Below are 16,852 nucleotides of genomic sequence, written 5' to 3'. Positions count from 1 at the left end.
ACCTGCTGCTCGGTGCTTTGCTATTTGTCAGACACAGGGACCACGGTGTTGGTTTTTTGTGTAGCTATTACCTTCTTTGTAAATGTGGTTTTGATTTTTATGAAGGAAACGCTCTCATGAGCAATGCCACTGATCAGCCAATCGGTGGCATGCAGTCTGTTGACATCACATTTATGATTGCGTCAGATTGCTTGGAACACTTGCTGAGTGGTTACTAAAAAGGTACCTGTTACCAGGTACTATTACCTAATGCAGGGCTAGGGAACTCCGGGCCTCAAGGGCAGGTGTCCTGCAGGTTTTTAGATGTGTCCTTTATCCTCGATTCAGTACAGCTGATTTACATGGTTAAATTTCCTATTCAGCTTGTCTTTAAGTTCTCCAGAGGCCTCGCAATGAACTAATCATTTGATTCAGGTGTGTTGACCCAGGGTGATATCTAAGGCCTGCTAGACACCGGCCCTTGAGGCCTGGAGTTGGAGTCAAAAACAGTTAACTGAATTTAGTTACTCAAATTAGCAGAAGTGAGGCCTCACCTACCATTATGAAGGGAAACAAACTGTCTATAAAGAAATGTATCTTATCTTGTACCAGGTTGTAGGGAGCAAAGAAGTAATTCTGCTTTTCTTTTCTTTTTCTTACTTTAGTTTTTCAGCCCCAGGAAATCACCACATGGCCATCACCAGGCAGCGTCTGCCTTTTGTGCATAAGCTTCAGGCATATTGCTCCAGTATCGATCAGCAGTCAGAATCATGACAAAAAAACCGGTGCAGCAGAATCGCTGCACATTTATTGGAACTCCTCAAACCCTCTAGAAACCTCCCTGGGCAGTAAGCACCTCCCTGTGTCCTGCACATCCACCCCTGTCCTTACTCCACCCCACACCAACCCCTCCTTTCTCTCGGTGTTATTCCACCGGTCCAGCGGTGCGCTCAAAAAGCCAGAGCGCAGACAGAGCGCAGTGGATGCTCCAGAGCAGAAACAGCAGCAAGAATAACAAACGACAAAGACACACCGGAGGAAACCCTTTGGAGTTGCGCGCGGAGACAGTAAGAGAAAGGTGCAGACTCAACACTATCGTCCCATCAGCGGTAAAAGTAGAACAGCAGAGGGAAAACGGAGCGCCAGTTCGTCCCCCCTCTTCAGCACCGCAGGGAGGAGACACGCAGAAGAGGAAAGATTCCCCCGAACGCAGTGAGAGCCTCGGACGAGGAGAAGAGGAGAGCGGAGGGCATCGGATAGGCAACAAGGAGTAAGTGTATTCACAGTTTGTATGGGAGAAAACTTATCCTGAAACTTCTTCATAACCTCATGAAGTTTGTGGAAAAAAATGTTACACCAGCATCACCCACACCTCAGATTCACCCCAAATTTCACAAAAACTAACTCGGAGTCCCAAAACTTACGCAAAACTCGGCAGACTGCTCTTAATTATCCACCTACAGTGAGAGGAGAGGCTGAAGTGTGTGTTTATGAGTTCCTATATGTGACTAAGTCTTGACTCCTTCCTGCACAGCTGCATGCACATGTTTGCTTTGTTTCACTAAATATTTATTCAGTCAAACTGTCTCAGCTTGCCAGAAAAAAGGCTTTTTGAATTCCTTTTTTATTTTGAAAACTAATCCCCTCAAAGAGAATCCATGATTCGTGTGTTTACTGCTAACATTATATTAACAAACCCTACACTGATGATCACAGAGAGGGGGATGGTTTAACTTTTGCGAAAGACACTATCGGAAGGAAGAGGAGTGCTTCTAAGATAAACGGTAGGTCAGCAGTGCACGTGATCAGGATGGACGCTTCTGACCTTTTGATTTTTAATATATTTTATTTTTCTCCTGATACAGCTTTTGTTTATAAATCTATATATAAAGAAAAACATTTAAATGTTGCAGTTTTGTCTGATTTTATCTATTTCTGTTGTATTTGTGTAAACTACAATCATTTAAGGAACTATTAATGAACTTTTCTTAGCATTTTTAATATTTCTAGTAGAAAATGTGCCTAAACCAGCCTTCTCTTCTCTTCTCTTCTCTTCTCTTCAGCTCCCTGCTCTTTAACCCAGACCATACTTTCCTTACCAATTATTAGGACTGTTAAGTGTAGTAAAGAACCAAGACAATGAACATTTTAAGTGGATATCACATTTTGTAATGCAGTTTTAGGTCCTGTGTATTAACTGTTATGTTAGATAGGAATAGAGAAAATATATATTATTCATCTGCTTGTTGTCTTATTTTATAAGATTTGTTTTGTAACTACATATTATTTAAGATGAATGTTAAATGTGAGGCGTATTCCATTCTTTGTGGGAAATAATTACATTTACAAATGTCATTGTCCTGGTCACAAAAGAAAAAGGAAAGGAAGCTGCTTTCGGCTGCTCCTTTATTCACAGTGGGTCACTACAGTGTTTGATTTGGCAGAGCTTTTACCCCAGATGCCCTTACTGACTCAACCCCAGTGGGATTTGTGTCTCCTCCCGGGAGACAAGAAAGCAAAGTTTGAAAAGAAAAAAAATGTATTATCTTTGCAATTACAACATAATCAATCAGGACTTATTACCCACCCCTTATTTTAGCCATCAATTTATCCATTTTCTTAACTGTTTTCATGGTTGCGGGGGTTGAAGCTTGACCCAGCTGTCACAAGGCAAGAGGCGGAGTACACTCTGGAGAGGTCACATCAGAGTTGTCTTACTTCTTTATGGCATTGATTCAACAAGCTGCTGGAAACACTCCTCATGTTGGTCCATATTGACATGATAGTGTCTCGAAGGTGCTCTATTGGATTGAGATCTGGTGACTGTGGAGGGCTTTTGAGTACAGTGTCATGTTCAAGAAACCAGTTTGACATGATTTGAACTTTGTAACATGGTGTGCTATCTTGCTCGAAGCAGCCATTAAAAGATGGCTGTGATCATGAAGGCATATTTTTAGGACATAGTTAAGAACAATACTCGGATATGCAGTGCCATTTAATCTCTAGGGTTTACACATAATGTTTGTACCAACTTGTTTAAACAGTTGGTACTAAGAGGCCCAAAGTGTGCCAGGGAAATTTCTCCACACACCATCCCCCCACCACCAGCTTTGCCAACATTCATTATACACTGCATGATGGATCCATGTTTTCATGGTTGCAGCATAAATCATTTTCCCAATCATATTAGAACTGTAGCCTCAGTTTTCTGTTCTTAGCTGACAGGAGTGATACCTGGTGCAGTCTTCTGCTGCTATAGCCCTTTGGCTTCAAGGTTTGACATATTGTACATGTTCTTCTGCATAACTTGGTTACTGTTACATTCTCCTCTGACCTCTGGCATCATATAGGTATTTTTGAGAACTGACAATCACTTTTTTTCTTTTTTAAACTATTCTCTATAAACCCAAGAGATTGGGAAAATCCCAGTATATCAGCAGCTGAATCAGTCAGACCAGCTCAAAAGCTCAGATTTTAAACTTGGCATCCAGTTCAAGACAGTGTTTTTGTAAGTTTGGGTCTAAATAATGCCAGAGAGAGAGGATATCCCTAATATGGTCCTCCCCAGCACACTGCTCTGGCCATGAGCACAACAGCTGTGAATCATGAAACCCTACTTTAGGAGAGTCCGGGTATAAAAATGTAGGGTGGGAAACCATTACAATAGGTCCCCTATATAGGAAATTAAAGAAACATGCTGCAAAAAACTGCAGAAGTGCATACAAACTACAGCAGAATAAAACAGCTGATACAACAATGGTTTTATGCTAATTCTTTCAGGATTTGCAGAGTGAATTGATTTTACGTACATTTCATAATTTAAAACACTTCTTCTACAAAGGCCTCAGCACCTTTTTTCCTCTTGCGGTATCTTTAGCAACATTTGCCCTTGCTTTTCTATTGCTCTTTTAGAAAGTCATAGCCTTCATACTCTCACTATATTTGTCTATATTTAAGATGCACATCACTCATCATATGTTAGATTTTATAAAAGCACAGATACGTGTTACACACGCGGGTGTAGCTAAACTCAACTTAAGGGCCCGACTCAGCCCTTTTCCAGTGTTAGCATGTAACAACCACTTCAAAGTTTTGCTGGTGATTTATTCATAAGGCTTTCTAAAATGAACAAGCTAAATCTGTTGACTGGAGCATGTATGAGCAGAGACAGGCAGGGAGAAAAGTGCATGGGAGGGAAAATAATTGAATGCCATTTTCTCATTTCCCCTGGTAGTGGCAGCTCCAGACTTATTGGACCCTAAATCCGCCACTCACAACACTAAGCCCCGCCTCTCCTTCTCCACAAAGCCAAAGACACTGACGCCTCAGGAGGAGAGCGAGGTGAGGACAAATGAGATGTTTACACAGGATTTTTGTCACACCCTGTGGTGTCATTGTAGTTTATTTTGGGACACCTCTTGCATGCAGGTATGTATATGGTTTGATTAACAAGCTGAAGTGTTGCAGGTGGTTGCCACAGTGATGAAGTGGAAGACGGTGACAGCCATCTTTCTTTTGGTGGTTCTGTACCTGGTGATGGGAGCAGCAGTCTTCAGATCCCTGGAGCAGCCCCATGAGAGGTAAGCAGGTTAAAGAGAGGTAGGCCAGTCATCCATCCATCTATTTAGCTGTCCCACGACTCGCATAACTGCTCCTCTCCAATCTGTGGCAATGAACCCAAAGGTTAAGACCCTACAAATAAGTGCGGTGTGCTTGATCTTCTATGAATATTTATTTAACGTAAAAGTATATTAAATGTTATGTTTATTAAGGTCATAAATGTTTAGATGTAAACTTTTAGCTTTATGTATTTTCAGCTCACCACTGGGTACCCTGTAGTGCACTTCCTGAAACAGCCCTAGTTTAATGCAGTCTTCAACACAGATGACTAAAGAATATATAGAAGTCTGTGCTAGTAGTTTCTGCTCTTGATTGGGAGCATGGAACTGACTGAGTCATTAAAACATGTACAGTTCTACTGCGCTTAATTTTTGGGCTTCTGTGTTAGTTTCATATCATGTGTTTGGATTTATGTTTTTTCACTTCCTGTTATATTTTGAAATATCTGTTTGTCATACACTTCCTGCTTCCAGCTTTTGCTCACTTTCCAGCTCTTTATCTCTGTTCAGTCACTTACCTTGGAATCCATAGCCCAACTTCTTTACTTCCCATTTTCCAGACCGTGCTGTCTTCATAAAAACAACCCTTGTAGACACGCCCTGCTGCTCCTCGTGTTTTGTTGTACTCTTTGTGCCTTTGTGTTCTTACTACTTCTGACAGGATGTGAGTGATCTTTTGCCTATTTTGTTGGATCTTGCTTCTGATCTTCTATCTGTAAGATTTGTTTGCCAGAGTGACTGACCTTCCATGTATGACCTCAGCCTGGTAATACAGATTTGATTTTTCCCAGTATCCTGTGCTGTATGTTTGGCTGTGAACCCTTCGTTTCCCAGTTAACAAAGACACGACTGAGATTATTTATTTCACCAAAGTAAGAAAGCCCCCAAACGATTCCCATGAGTAATACAGATATACTGAGCATATTAGTCCTACTCTAAAATATTTAGGCTTTCATATATATAATTCCATTAGTCTTTGATGTTTATAAACCAAATCAAACTTTGTTCAATTGACATAATAGTACTCTTTCTCTTTCGAATAGTGAACAGCGTTTGGCCATCCTGTCCCAGAAGCTGCAGTTCCTTTCCAGACACTCCTGTGTCAACCAGAGTCAGCTGGAGGAGCTGGTTAAGGTAAGACTAACCTGACATTAATATTAATGTTAAAACTCATGCATTAAGTAGAGCAGCGTATGTACTGTACCCTACTATGATTCAGCACAGCAGCACTGGTTTCAGCACCATGGACAGCTCCTTTAGCTTTAAAGGAAGGGCGTCTGAGATACCGAGAGTTTCTGCTCTGTTTCAGACTCTTGCTGTTTGCTTAGTCTTCCAGCTATGGCCCAACAAAATCAGAAATTCTTAAATTCACTCAAGATAATGTATTTTCTTTATCACGTGTAGATATTTGCGTCGTTTACAATGATATTTCATATATTTTCCTTCTTTAATTTGTTACACAGGTAAGCACAAAAACACATTCCTGCACATCTGTAAAGAAAAGTGTCTTATAGTAGGTTTTTAATGATTTACTGATGTCTGAGAGGAGGATGCTGATGAAACACTTCAGCATTAGGGACAATCCAACAATGCGTGGCACCTTGATTGGTCATCGCAGAACTCACAGTAAGAGGCTGCTCTGACATGCAGGTTTGAGCGCTACAGGAGATCTTTTCTGCTTGTGGCTTTTAGACTGAATGACTCCTCATTCTGCAGGGATGATGTTTAAATACATTTTAAAGCTGTGCCCACACACAACAACACTTTATCATGTATAATACTCGAATACCATCCCAGCTTACCAGACAGGAGATCTGCAATATCACCTCTAATTTATTCACCCTGTTATCGCTTACTCCATCTGCTGATGTAAACTGTAAACAATCAAATTTATGTTTATATTCATACTCTTTTTTCCCGTATCTTGTATTTTAATAGTCGCACTTTATTTTGTTGCTGTCTGTGACTCTGGCTGTCTTTTTCTTTCTCTCTACCTTTTAGCAAGTTGTGTCCGCCATCCGTTCAGGAGTAAATCCTGCAGGAACAATGACCAACAACAGCAGCCTGTGGGACCTGAGCTCTGCCTTCTTCTTTGCTGGGACTGTCATCACAACCATTGGTAGGAAACACACACATACACTCACACAAAGAGCATCTATGTTCAGACCGAAAAAACCACATTGTATATTTTCCGTTTTTAATTAATTTATGTTTACTTTTGAGTTGACAGTCCTCTAAATATAGCTCTTACAGCAAGTTACATAACAGTGACCTTTCTTTAGTTATTGATTATACATCTCCTTTGTGGATATAATCAAACTAGCACACTTACTTTCCCCATACATTTACTTTGTGCATGCATGTGTATAGATTTCTTAAACTCTCCTCACTTTCAACACAGTGGTCATTTCTACTTGCGTGACACTGTACTTCCACCTTAGTTGAGTTATATTAACTCTTTTTTGTAATTAGATAGAATATATTCAAAAATGGAAAAAATGGAAACAAGCAGTGTCATAGAAGTGTAATTTAAAAACACAGCTAATATATTTCACTATCTATCCAGCAGTGTTTCGAGTGTAGTGGTTGGATATCTTCCAAACTGTATTAAATTCACAAATGCAGTCTTCATGCAGCGAATACCGGGATTCAAATCATCAAATCACTGGTGCTGTGTCCTCTTCGCAGGTTTTGGGAACATCTCTCCCCACACCGAAGGCGGGAGAATATTCTGCATTGTCTATGCTTTATTAGGGATACCGCTGTTTGGCTTCCTTTTGGCCGGTGTAGGAGACCAGCTCGGCACCATATTTGGCAAAGGCATTGACAAAGTGGAGAAGATGTTCATGGTGAGTGTGGAGCATCAAACACGATCACATTAAACTTTCAAAGCCTGAACCATAAAATAATTCCCAGAAAATGTAAATATTTTGAAGATGGAGCTTTTACTGAACCTTTTCACAAAACAATAATTAATTTGTATTATTATTTATTATTATTTATTTGTATTAATTTGCATATATGAGTTTGATTTTGTATCATATTCACAACATCTGGCTCTTCTTTTTTGCAATTTATTGCTTATAAATGACCTGAAAAAACAGAAAAGTTTTGAACTGTTTCTTTCAAAGACTTCACAGAGTCAGACAAACAGAGCTGGATTGGTAAACTGTTCCAGAGCCTTGGTGCCACAGACTGAAAGGCTCTATCCACCACAGTCTTTGCTTTTGTATGAGGGGACAGCTAAGAGATTTTAAGCTTGTGAACGAAGACAGTGAACAGCAGTTTGTTTAGGAAGAAGTTGAGATATGCAGTCTGGAGCTTGTCCATTTAGTGCAAGGCCTTAGAAAGACTTCAATCCTCTTCAGAGATGATGTTGCAAGCATCATAACGTTTGCCACGGCATCCCCAGGCCTTTTTTTTTATGCCTGTCACATATGCTCAGTGTGACAGGTGAACCTGCTGTCATTTGTGAAGAGTCATTTCTCATTTCTGGTGGTGCTTTTCCTGTTCCTGCTCACGCAGTGGAGTAGATCACGGTCCTGCTGCTGGGCTGATGCCATATGTCCATGTGATATTTCTGTAATGGCCCGTCTTCTGGTATTTTCCTGGTATTTTTGTCTACTCTGTGCTGAGGGACACAGCAAACCTTCTCGCAATGGCTGGACTCTCTGTATAAGATGAATGGGCAGCAGGTTCAGTCTCATCCTACCAGCATTGAAAAGGACACTAACAACACAACAATAACACTAGAGAAAACTGAATCAGGAATAAAGATAGAGCAAGCACCTGCAAAATCACTCCCTTTTTGGGGGATTTTGTTCTTGTTGTCTCTTAGGAGCATCTTTGTTGCTTCATTTGCACCGAGGGAGATAAATTCACAATGGTTTGTGCCATCCCTCAAGTTTAACTAACTTGTGTTTTTAAGTGTTAAAACATTTACTAAGAAGTTAGGGACAGGGGAATGCAGAAGAAGGCACACACATGAACACTAAGGAGACTGGTGCTACTAGAAAAATTTATATAAATTAACCATCCCTGAAAACAGAGGAACCAAAGACTGACTAACTCCAACAAAAAAACTGAAAGACATTACAATAATAATAAAATCAAGTCGAAATAGACCCAAAATGAGAGGAATCGCAATAATCCGACCCTAAACACATCTGAATTCAAACTACAAATACAGTCACAAATAGAAAAACCTAAAGACCCAAACGTTTAGTACTAAAAATATACATCAATAGGAACAGTAAGGTCATGCATTAGCCACTGACCACTAAAACTGAAAAAAAAAGTAATATTGTAAGTGTGCTCAAACTAGAGTTGGATGTCTCGAGACCGGTCTTGGTCTCGACCACTTTTACGTGGTCTTGGTCTCGTCTTGGTCTCGACAGACTTTTGTCTTGGTCTCGGTCTTGGTCTCGACGGACTTTTGTCTTGGTCTCGGTCTTGGTCTCGACGGACTTTTGTCTTGGTCTCGGTCTTGGTCTCGCTGTCTCGGTCTTGCGCTCTCAAATCGACATAGTGTTCGGGAGATTTGGAGTCAACCATCAGCGGAGCGGGGGGTGTCTTACTGGGCTTAAGCCCGGGTCATTTTTTCTGAAGCATGGGGTTTTTTGGAGTGTAATTTGTTTGTTAGATGCCTGACTGACAACTGTATAAAACAAAAACAACACACGAAGCACAGAGCGCACCGTCCTAAATTCCCCCTGATTTTGGTATGATCCGAGCTTTGGCACTAGGCGACTGAGCACAGCACCCATGTGAGCGAGGGGGGAGAAGCTGCTGCCTGCGAGTTTGCTGCAGAGGAGAGCTTAAGTTTGACCAGGTACCAACGGAAATCATTCGTACTGAACTAATAATGTAAATATGACGGTGTATCACAAAAGATTGATATCAAACTGATCACTTGGTTGCGTTACTTACTCTTCAAGTGAATCAACAAATGGATAAATAAAAAGCCGAACGACAATGCTGATTTTGTTTAGAGAGTCTTAGCTTACATCTCATATTTTCAGTTGTTACCCTCCACGGCTAAACAAACTCTCTAAATCGGTTTCAGTTGTGTACTGATGAACACAACAATGGACATAAGGAGCTTCTTTCAAAGAAAAATCTCAGGTAGATGTTATTTTATATATTATGCTTTGTATGTTGTTGTTGTATGTTCAGTATATCTATGCAAAACAAGAGGAATTTCAATACACAGCAGTATATTCACAGTTGAAACCAGATATTTACATACTTTAGGGAGAAAACATAAAACCTTTTTTTTTACTGTTAAACATCAATTTAGAGTAAACTTTTGTTTTAGATAAATAAATGTTGTAATGTCTTTTGAATTAGTTAAATGTCAGAATAAAAAGAGGGAGCTGTCTATTTTAATCACTTTCATCAAATGTAGGAGTACATATACACTAAGTTTATTGTTAATTAAGATTAATTAAGAAAACTCCAGATGATTCCATTCTGAGCTTAAGAAGCTTCTGATTGGTTAGTAGAGTCCATGTGGGTAAATTGGTGGCACAGCTGTGGATGCATATAAGGCAAAACACAGAGCCTGTTTCTTTGAAATGGGAAAGTTTCTTTGAAAAATCAAGAGCTGTCAACCAAAACACCTGGAAAAGAATTCTGGAAAAGAATTGTGGAGCTCCATAAGTGTGGCTCAATTTTGAATACAATTTGGTGCCATTTACAATTAAGAAATACAGACAGTTTCTCTCTTTACTCTTAAAGTTAACAAATATGTTTTTTATATTTATCAATCTAAAAAAAGAAACATTTAGTCTGATTTGATGTTACAATTAAAAAGTGTTTGTGTTTTTATCTGAAGAGTATGTAAATATCTGGTTTCCACTGTATATTTGTGTTTGGCTTGATTGTCAGCACAGAGAGGGAGAGAGACGACGAAAATGACGACAGAACAGAGATGGAACAAGAGCAGGTGAGACACACAAGTTAGTCAAATGGTTGTTTGCCAAAAACTCATCAGAACATGTATCTCGTACCTATTGTATCTTTTTAGATAGCGTTTGTTACTTTTAAAATTCTATATTTATTAAGTTATGCAGGCTTGTTTGCTCAACAAGGCTGAATAATTATATAAACTTTTCAGAATCTAAATAGTGTACTTTGGTAGAATTAAAAAATAAGTGTAGTGCAGGTCTAAGATGATTTTTAGTGCTGCTATCATCTAGTTCTGATTCTGGTTCTGTCTTGGTTACTGTTGTAGTCCTGTTTTAATTCTGGATCAGTTCTGGGTCTGGTTGAATTGGGGTTTAGTCCCTGTGTCTTGATACAGGCCCGACTTTGTTCTGCCTTGCTGCTTAATTAAAAAACTATATATATATATATATATACTGTATATATACATATGAAGTCATTCTTTTTTGAACAAAGCTCAAAACAGAGCCTAATAATCTTTCAGTCATTTCTACCCCCACTTAATTTCCTTTGGCTGCTCAGCTCTCACACAGTGGCTCAGCTACGCTCCAATCCCTCCATATTGTGGCCAATCACATGCGAGGATATAGGATAATATCATTATGTGAAAAACAGAGAGGGTGAGAGACGCAACAGTCAAGTGGAGCATGCGTCAGTCCTTTCAGTGAGTGAGTGAGTGAGACAGTAGACAGCGGTGAGGAGGGCTGTGCGAAAGCAAAAACACATAAATATGCCCGAGACCCGTAAACGAAGCAGCATCTGGCTGCAGTTTAAAGACTTTTTTTGTCTCGGTCTTGGTCTTGGTCTCGTCTCGTCTCGTCTCGGTCTTGGTCTTGGTCTTGGTCTTGTCTTCGTCTCGGTCTTGGTCTTGGTCTTGTCTTGGTCTCGATACCCTCTGGTCTTGGTCTTGTCTTGGTCTCGATACCCTCTGGTCTTGGTCTTGTCTTGGTCTCGATACCCTCTGGTCTTGGTCTTGTCTTGGTCTCGATACCCTCTGGTCTTGGTCTTGTCTTGGTCTCGATACCCTCTGGTCTTGGTCTTGTCTTGGTCTCGGATTAGGCGGTCTTGACTACAAGTCTAGCTCAAACTGATCATTTCCTTTATTTTGGAGTCAGTGCTCATGAAAACACTTGATGCTCATCCAAATGAGAAAAAGATTTCTTTGTATTTGTCATTGTTGTCACATTCTTCTCACATGTTGCAAAAAAAGCCTGCAGATCTATTAAGAGAGACAAAGGTGACTCAGCTCGCAGTCACGTCTTCAAAGTTCAAGTAGCTGGTGTGAATAATTTGTTTTGTAGTCTTGAAGGAGCAGAAATCTGAAAACAGAAACATACTTTAGAATGATTTCCTCCTCCCGCTGCTCTCAGGGCACCCGAGGGACTGAGTAATGAATATTGTGATTAAGGAAAGAAGACAAAAGTTCATTGTGTAAGTGCCTGTGTGACTATGAAAGCCTGATTGCTCAGTGCAGACTGTGTGAGACTGCAGCATTATCCTCAGTGAATGTCTTTTCTCTTCAGCTGCACCCACGGGACCAATTTATGGAATAATGTCATTACTGCTTACAGCGTCAGCCTAATTTGGCATTTCACTTCAGAGTATTCTGTTTAACAATCTGCTTTATTATTATTATCAGTCAGTCCTCCACTTTGGTCCCACCTTAAACACCTCAACTCTGCAGACTTTAATGTTTACCAGATAATAATCCTTATAATAATCCTCAATGACTTTAGCTGTTTAACCTGAGAAAGAAACATGTTGTCTTTTATTTTATATGGAATATTGTCATTACACAGGTTTCCACTGAATTAACATTTTCGATTGAGTAATACTACAGCTTAATTATGACTAAATGCAGTTTCACAGGTAGACTGGAGTAATTAGAGGTAACTGGAGCCAGCCTTGTGTACATAGATTAACACAACCTCCACATCAACATCTACTGAGTTCTTTCATTTTTCATCTTTTCTTTGGTGACACTTTTGGACTTTTATTTGGGTGTGATGTCAAGTGCAGGAATCTAATTCAGTATTATACCTTTGAGATCTGAATACTTAATGTCTGGATTCTCCCTGCCGGCAGACAAACAAAGTTTATGTTGAGTATTTGAATGATGTCCTTTTCTTTCCCGTGTAGCATTGGAAGATCAGTCAGACAAAGATCTGGGTCATATCCACGCTGCTGTTCGTGCTGTTTGGCTGCCTGCTGTTTGTGGCCCTCCCGGCAGCCATCTTTAAACACATCGAGGGCTGGTCTGCGCTGGAGTCCCTGTACTTTGTCGTCATCACCTTGACTACTATTGGTTTTGGGGACTTTGTGGCAGGTAAAAAGCACAACCAGTGATTTAATGCTAAGACACAGTTTGGACCTGGTTCTCTGAATCATGTTGATCTGTCTCGTTAATCTGTGTGTGTGTGTGTGTGTGTGTGTGTGTGTGTGTGTGTGTGTAGGTGGGTCAGATATTGAGTACATGGACTACTATAAACCAGTCGTGTGGTTCTGGATTCTGGTTGGGCTGGCCTACTTTGCTGCTATCCTCAGTATGATTGGAGACTGGCTGAAAGTCATCTCCAAGAGGACAAAAGAAGAGGTACGAGACCCTCGGTTTCTATTTTCTGCTTCATTTACTGGCTTCGTCTAACTTTTTGCAGCTTGTTTTTGTTCCTTTTATCAGCTTTTATGTGTACCTGTCACCATGTGCCTCTTCCTATACAATGACACTCATTATTCGAGCTACATTATGCCATATCGCCACTTCAACTTTTGCCCTCTGTTTAACGTTATTTCAGTGATACGACTGTTTTCTAATCCAATCGACTCACTGCCATTAAAACACAAGTACTGGATCTTATTGTGATCATCCCCAGAGGGAAATAGAGATCATTTAGACAATGTGTGATGATGAAGCTTAATATCAAATGACCTTAATACTAAATATAACAGAGATTATCAAAATAAATCCAGCCTTGTTTCAAAAAAGGAACTTCTGGACATTTCCAGCCCTTTATTAAAAAACTGTCAGGGTCTCCTGAGTGATACAGCTGTGTTCTTTGTGCTACCTGGATTTTGCTGGTGAGCATGAATAAAGAATTTTTCATACATTTTTACCAGTTATTATCAAAAACATCCTCTGGATTGTGAAAGTCACATTTTTGTCAAGAGCACAATGACATAATCACATCTTGCAATCCTGCTGTGATATGCCATCTCACTGGTATGTAGATGCAGGCTTGTTATTATTATAAGTCACCGCAGATGCAGTTAGACGTACAGACATTATCACTATCTTCAAGAGATTTCATTTTTGGCCAGATGGGGTAGCAGAATGGCTCTGTGGATCTTATTATCCATAAATTGTATGGCTGCAGTGCACACACACACACACACACACACACACACACACACACACACACACACACACACACACACACACACACACACACACACTGACACAAAGACTGAAGGCAGGACTATTTATACACAGCTGGTATAAATGAGGAATTTGTGTTGGCAAATCAAGACAGTCGTGGGGAGAAGTAAAAGCATGGCTCCAGAGACGACTAACTATCAAAGTAAAACAGGAAATAACCGAAAAGATAATCAGTAAGAGACAAAAAACTAATACTAACATGATACAGAGAAACTCTTGGGAGGCATCAATAACAAAGTCAAGACAGAAACCCGACCACAATATTGTAACACTCGCCAACAGGACTGAAGATAAATTAAAACTCTGAGATAGAACTGAGATTCACAGTACTAGAATAGTAAACAAGAATCTGGAAATACAACAAAGACGTACATCTGAGCTTTAAACATCAGAATGATCAGAAAACAACAAACATGCACTCACACTTGTAATGAATATAGAATAAACACACAGAAAGAAAGTGAGCTATACTTTGTCTAAAAGAACTATCAAAGAATCACAACAGCAACTCTGTAGTAAATATACATGAAGATGAGTCCTGTTTATATCAGCAACACAAAATACATGCTTGATTATATATTACAGGGGTCTCCAATGCCAGGCCTCGAGGGCCGGTGTCCTGCAGGTTTTAGATTTGTCCTTGGTCCAACACAGCTCATTCAAATGGCTAAATTACCTCCTCAACATGTCCTGAAGTTCTCCAGAGGCCTGGTAACGAACTAATCATGTGACTCAGGTGTGTTGACCCACGGTTATATCTAAAACCTGCAGGACACCAGCCCTCGAGGCCTGGAGTTGGAGACCCCTGATATATTAGATACACCTGAGGATGAGACGGTGATGGTGAAGTATATTTTAAATAGGTGTGCAAATATTACTTTCATTGTTATCAGATAAAAACAACAAAAGTAAACCTGTGAAAGTCTTTTTGTTGCTGGCTATCATGTGTCTCCTGTCATCCTAATGCATTTCTGCTGACCTCTTTATATCTTTGTGTCATTGCAGGTTGGAGAGATCCGGGCGCATGCTGCAGAGTGGACGGCAAATGTCTCTGCAGAGTTCAAAGAAACCCGTCGTCGTGTTAGCATTGAGATCCATGACAAGTTCCAGCGTGCTGCATCAATCAAACGCAAGCTGTCCTCAGAGCTGGGATTTAGCCCGGCTCCCGAGGTCACCCTGCCCAAGCGGGCTGTGTCTGTCAATTTCAACAATGAACGGGACAAAAGCGAGAAGGAGGCCGGACTGCACGGATTGACATCTTCGGCCATAAATGGCGCTTTGGTCTGGAACGGACTGGATCTGGAGAGAGGCGAGATCTCAATTATTGAGCACCTCAAGTAGCAGGACTGTCGGCACCTCTCAAGATCCTTCCAAGGTCTCTCTGTTTGTCATAACTGGTGGTACAAGGCATTGCTTGAGAATTCAGAAATCAAAATATTGAAAGTGGCCCCAGCAGAAGACATCTTCAACGTGAAAGAGGAGTCAAAGCCTTGCTTGATAACACTTGCACACATATTCCACTTTACCATCCTCAACCCCAACAATGAAAGAGCGCGAACAACATACAGAACTGTATTTTTTGGTGTTTGTCAACTAAATCTTACAGAAGTTACATTTAAGGACATACTGAAAAGCTAGGAAATCTGCATCTGTCTGTCTTCATAACTGAAACAACTAAACATATTTGTTTTTGCTTTGTTTTTTTCACTATTGCTCAGTCAGTCTAGAGGCAGGCAGGCGTTAATGAGAGACAGAGGAATATAATATCCAACAAAGGTCCCTGGCTTGTAATAAACCCAGGACGTAGTCAGTCACTGTGCTGCTGTTATGATAATGACAATCACAGCCTGCTGTTAACGACGACCATAAACACCATTTAAGAGACGTATATTTAAAAAAACATACTGACATTAGAATTGTAAAAGTCAGTCAATCTGATGAGGAGGATGTCTGTGGATTGTAGTAGGGGCCTTCTGTATTTAGAAGTAAACCCCTATGGGAGCATATTTGTGTAATTTTCTACTATTGTTGTCAAGAGTGAAATATTTGCAGTTTTAATTCTGCACAAAAAGGTACTTAAAAGCATGTACAGCGTATTTTTTAATCCAAAGCTTTAGCTGACTATGTATGTTTTAAAGAGCAGCTCAGGCAGGCATGACTGTGACTATGATCATTTAACTATTACAGTGGAGTCACTGTAATACCGAAAAGCAGTACTGTTACTTGATCAGTGTTATTGATTCCACATGATGTTGTTAAATGTATAAATGTATTTTGCATGTTTAGTTCAGTTCGTCCAGTTTAATAATTACCCACAAGCCATTACTTTTTCCACGATTTTTAATTGCAGTTTTAAAAACAATCTCGATAGCCAGTTATTTGTGGTTCGGTCTTGACTCTTACTGCTAATCTTTATATGACATTTTCATGTTAATGATGTGTTTTAATAGAGGGCATGCTTTGCACTTACGAAGCTCCTCTCGTTTTTAAGGAAAGGGCATAAAAATAATGTAGTGATTCTACAGCAGATGTATTTTTTCAAAACAAGTGGCTCTGTGAAGATTTATCAGACCACTGCAGTGCCTCAAACACTTCACTTTGCCCACAAGACCAAACACAACACAAAGTGAAGTGAAGAGGACTATCGATTTTGCACCAGTTCAGTGAGTTGCATGGTGATATGTTAAAGACTGGACGCTTTATCTGCAGCAGTAAGCCATTCCAAACTGGTAAACTACATTTAAGGAATATTGCTACATATGGAGTACAGAGCTCGGTCATTCACCACCACATTCATCCAGTCTGTCGTCTATATCAGTAGAATTTGTATCTGTATTTGGATGTGGAAAATATTCATATGTTATGGTGTACTGTA

At 40.0% G+C, this 16,852-nt stretch overlaps 1 protein-coding gene across 1 annotated transcript; it reads left to right on the top strand.

Moving 5' to 3' along the window:
* The first annotated feature begins 302 nt into the window (after positions 1-302).
* kcnk2a (potassium channel, subfamily K, member 2a) lies at positions 303-15,575 on the top strand. Its single transcript, XM_085163005.1, has 9 exons — positions 303-1,249; positions 4,214-4,320; positions 4,447-4,559; positions 5,642-5,732; positions 6,600-6,717; positions 7,287-7,447; positions 12,684-12,870; positions 12,998-13,137; positions 14,983-15,575. Coding segments are annotated over exons 1-9 (1,254 nt in total). The 5' UTR covers positions 303-1,248; the 3' UTR covers positions 15,319-15,575.
* Positions 15,576-16,852: the final 1,277 nt, after the last annotated feature.

Source organism: Neolamprologus multifasciatus, chromosome 1 (genome assembly GCF_963576455.1).
Source record: "Neolamprologus multifasciatus chromosome 1, fNeoMul1.2, whole genome shotgun sequence".
NCBI lineage: Eukaryota > Metazoa > Chordata > Actinopteri > Cichliformes > Cichlidae > Neolamprologus > Neolamprologus multifasciatus.
Note: the sequence above shows the minus strand (reverse complement) of the source record. Positions and strands in the feature narration are given on the sequence as shown.

What these genes read in the sequence shown, in the direction of transcription:
- kcnk2a (XM_085163005.1), top strand. An exon ending in CTGGAGCAGCCCCATGAGAG is followed by an intron (nt 4,560 to 5,641) that starts GTAAGCAGGTTA and finishes TCTTTCGAATAG; the next exon opens with TGAACAGCGTTTGGCCATCC. An exon ending in GACTGTCATCACAACCATTG is followed by an intron (nt 6,718 to 7,286) that starts GTAGGAAACACA and finishes TCCTCTTCGCAG; the next exon opens with GTTTTGGGAACATCTCTCCC.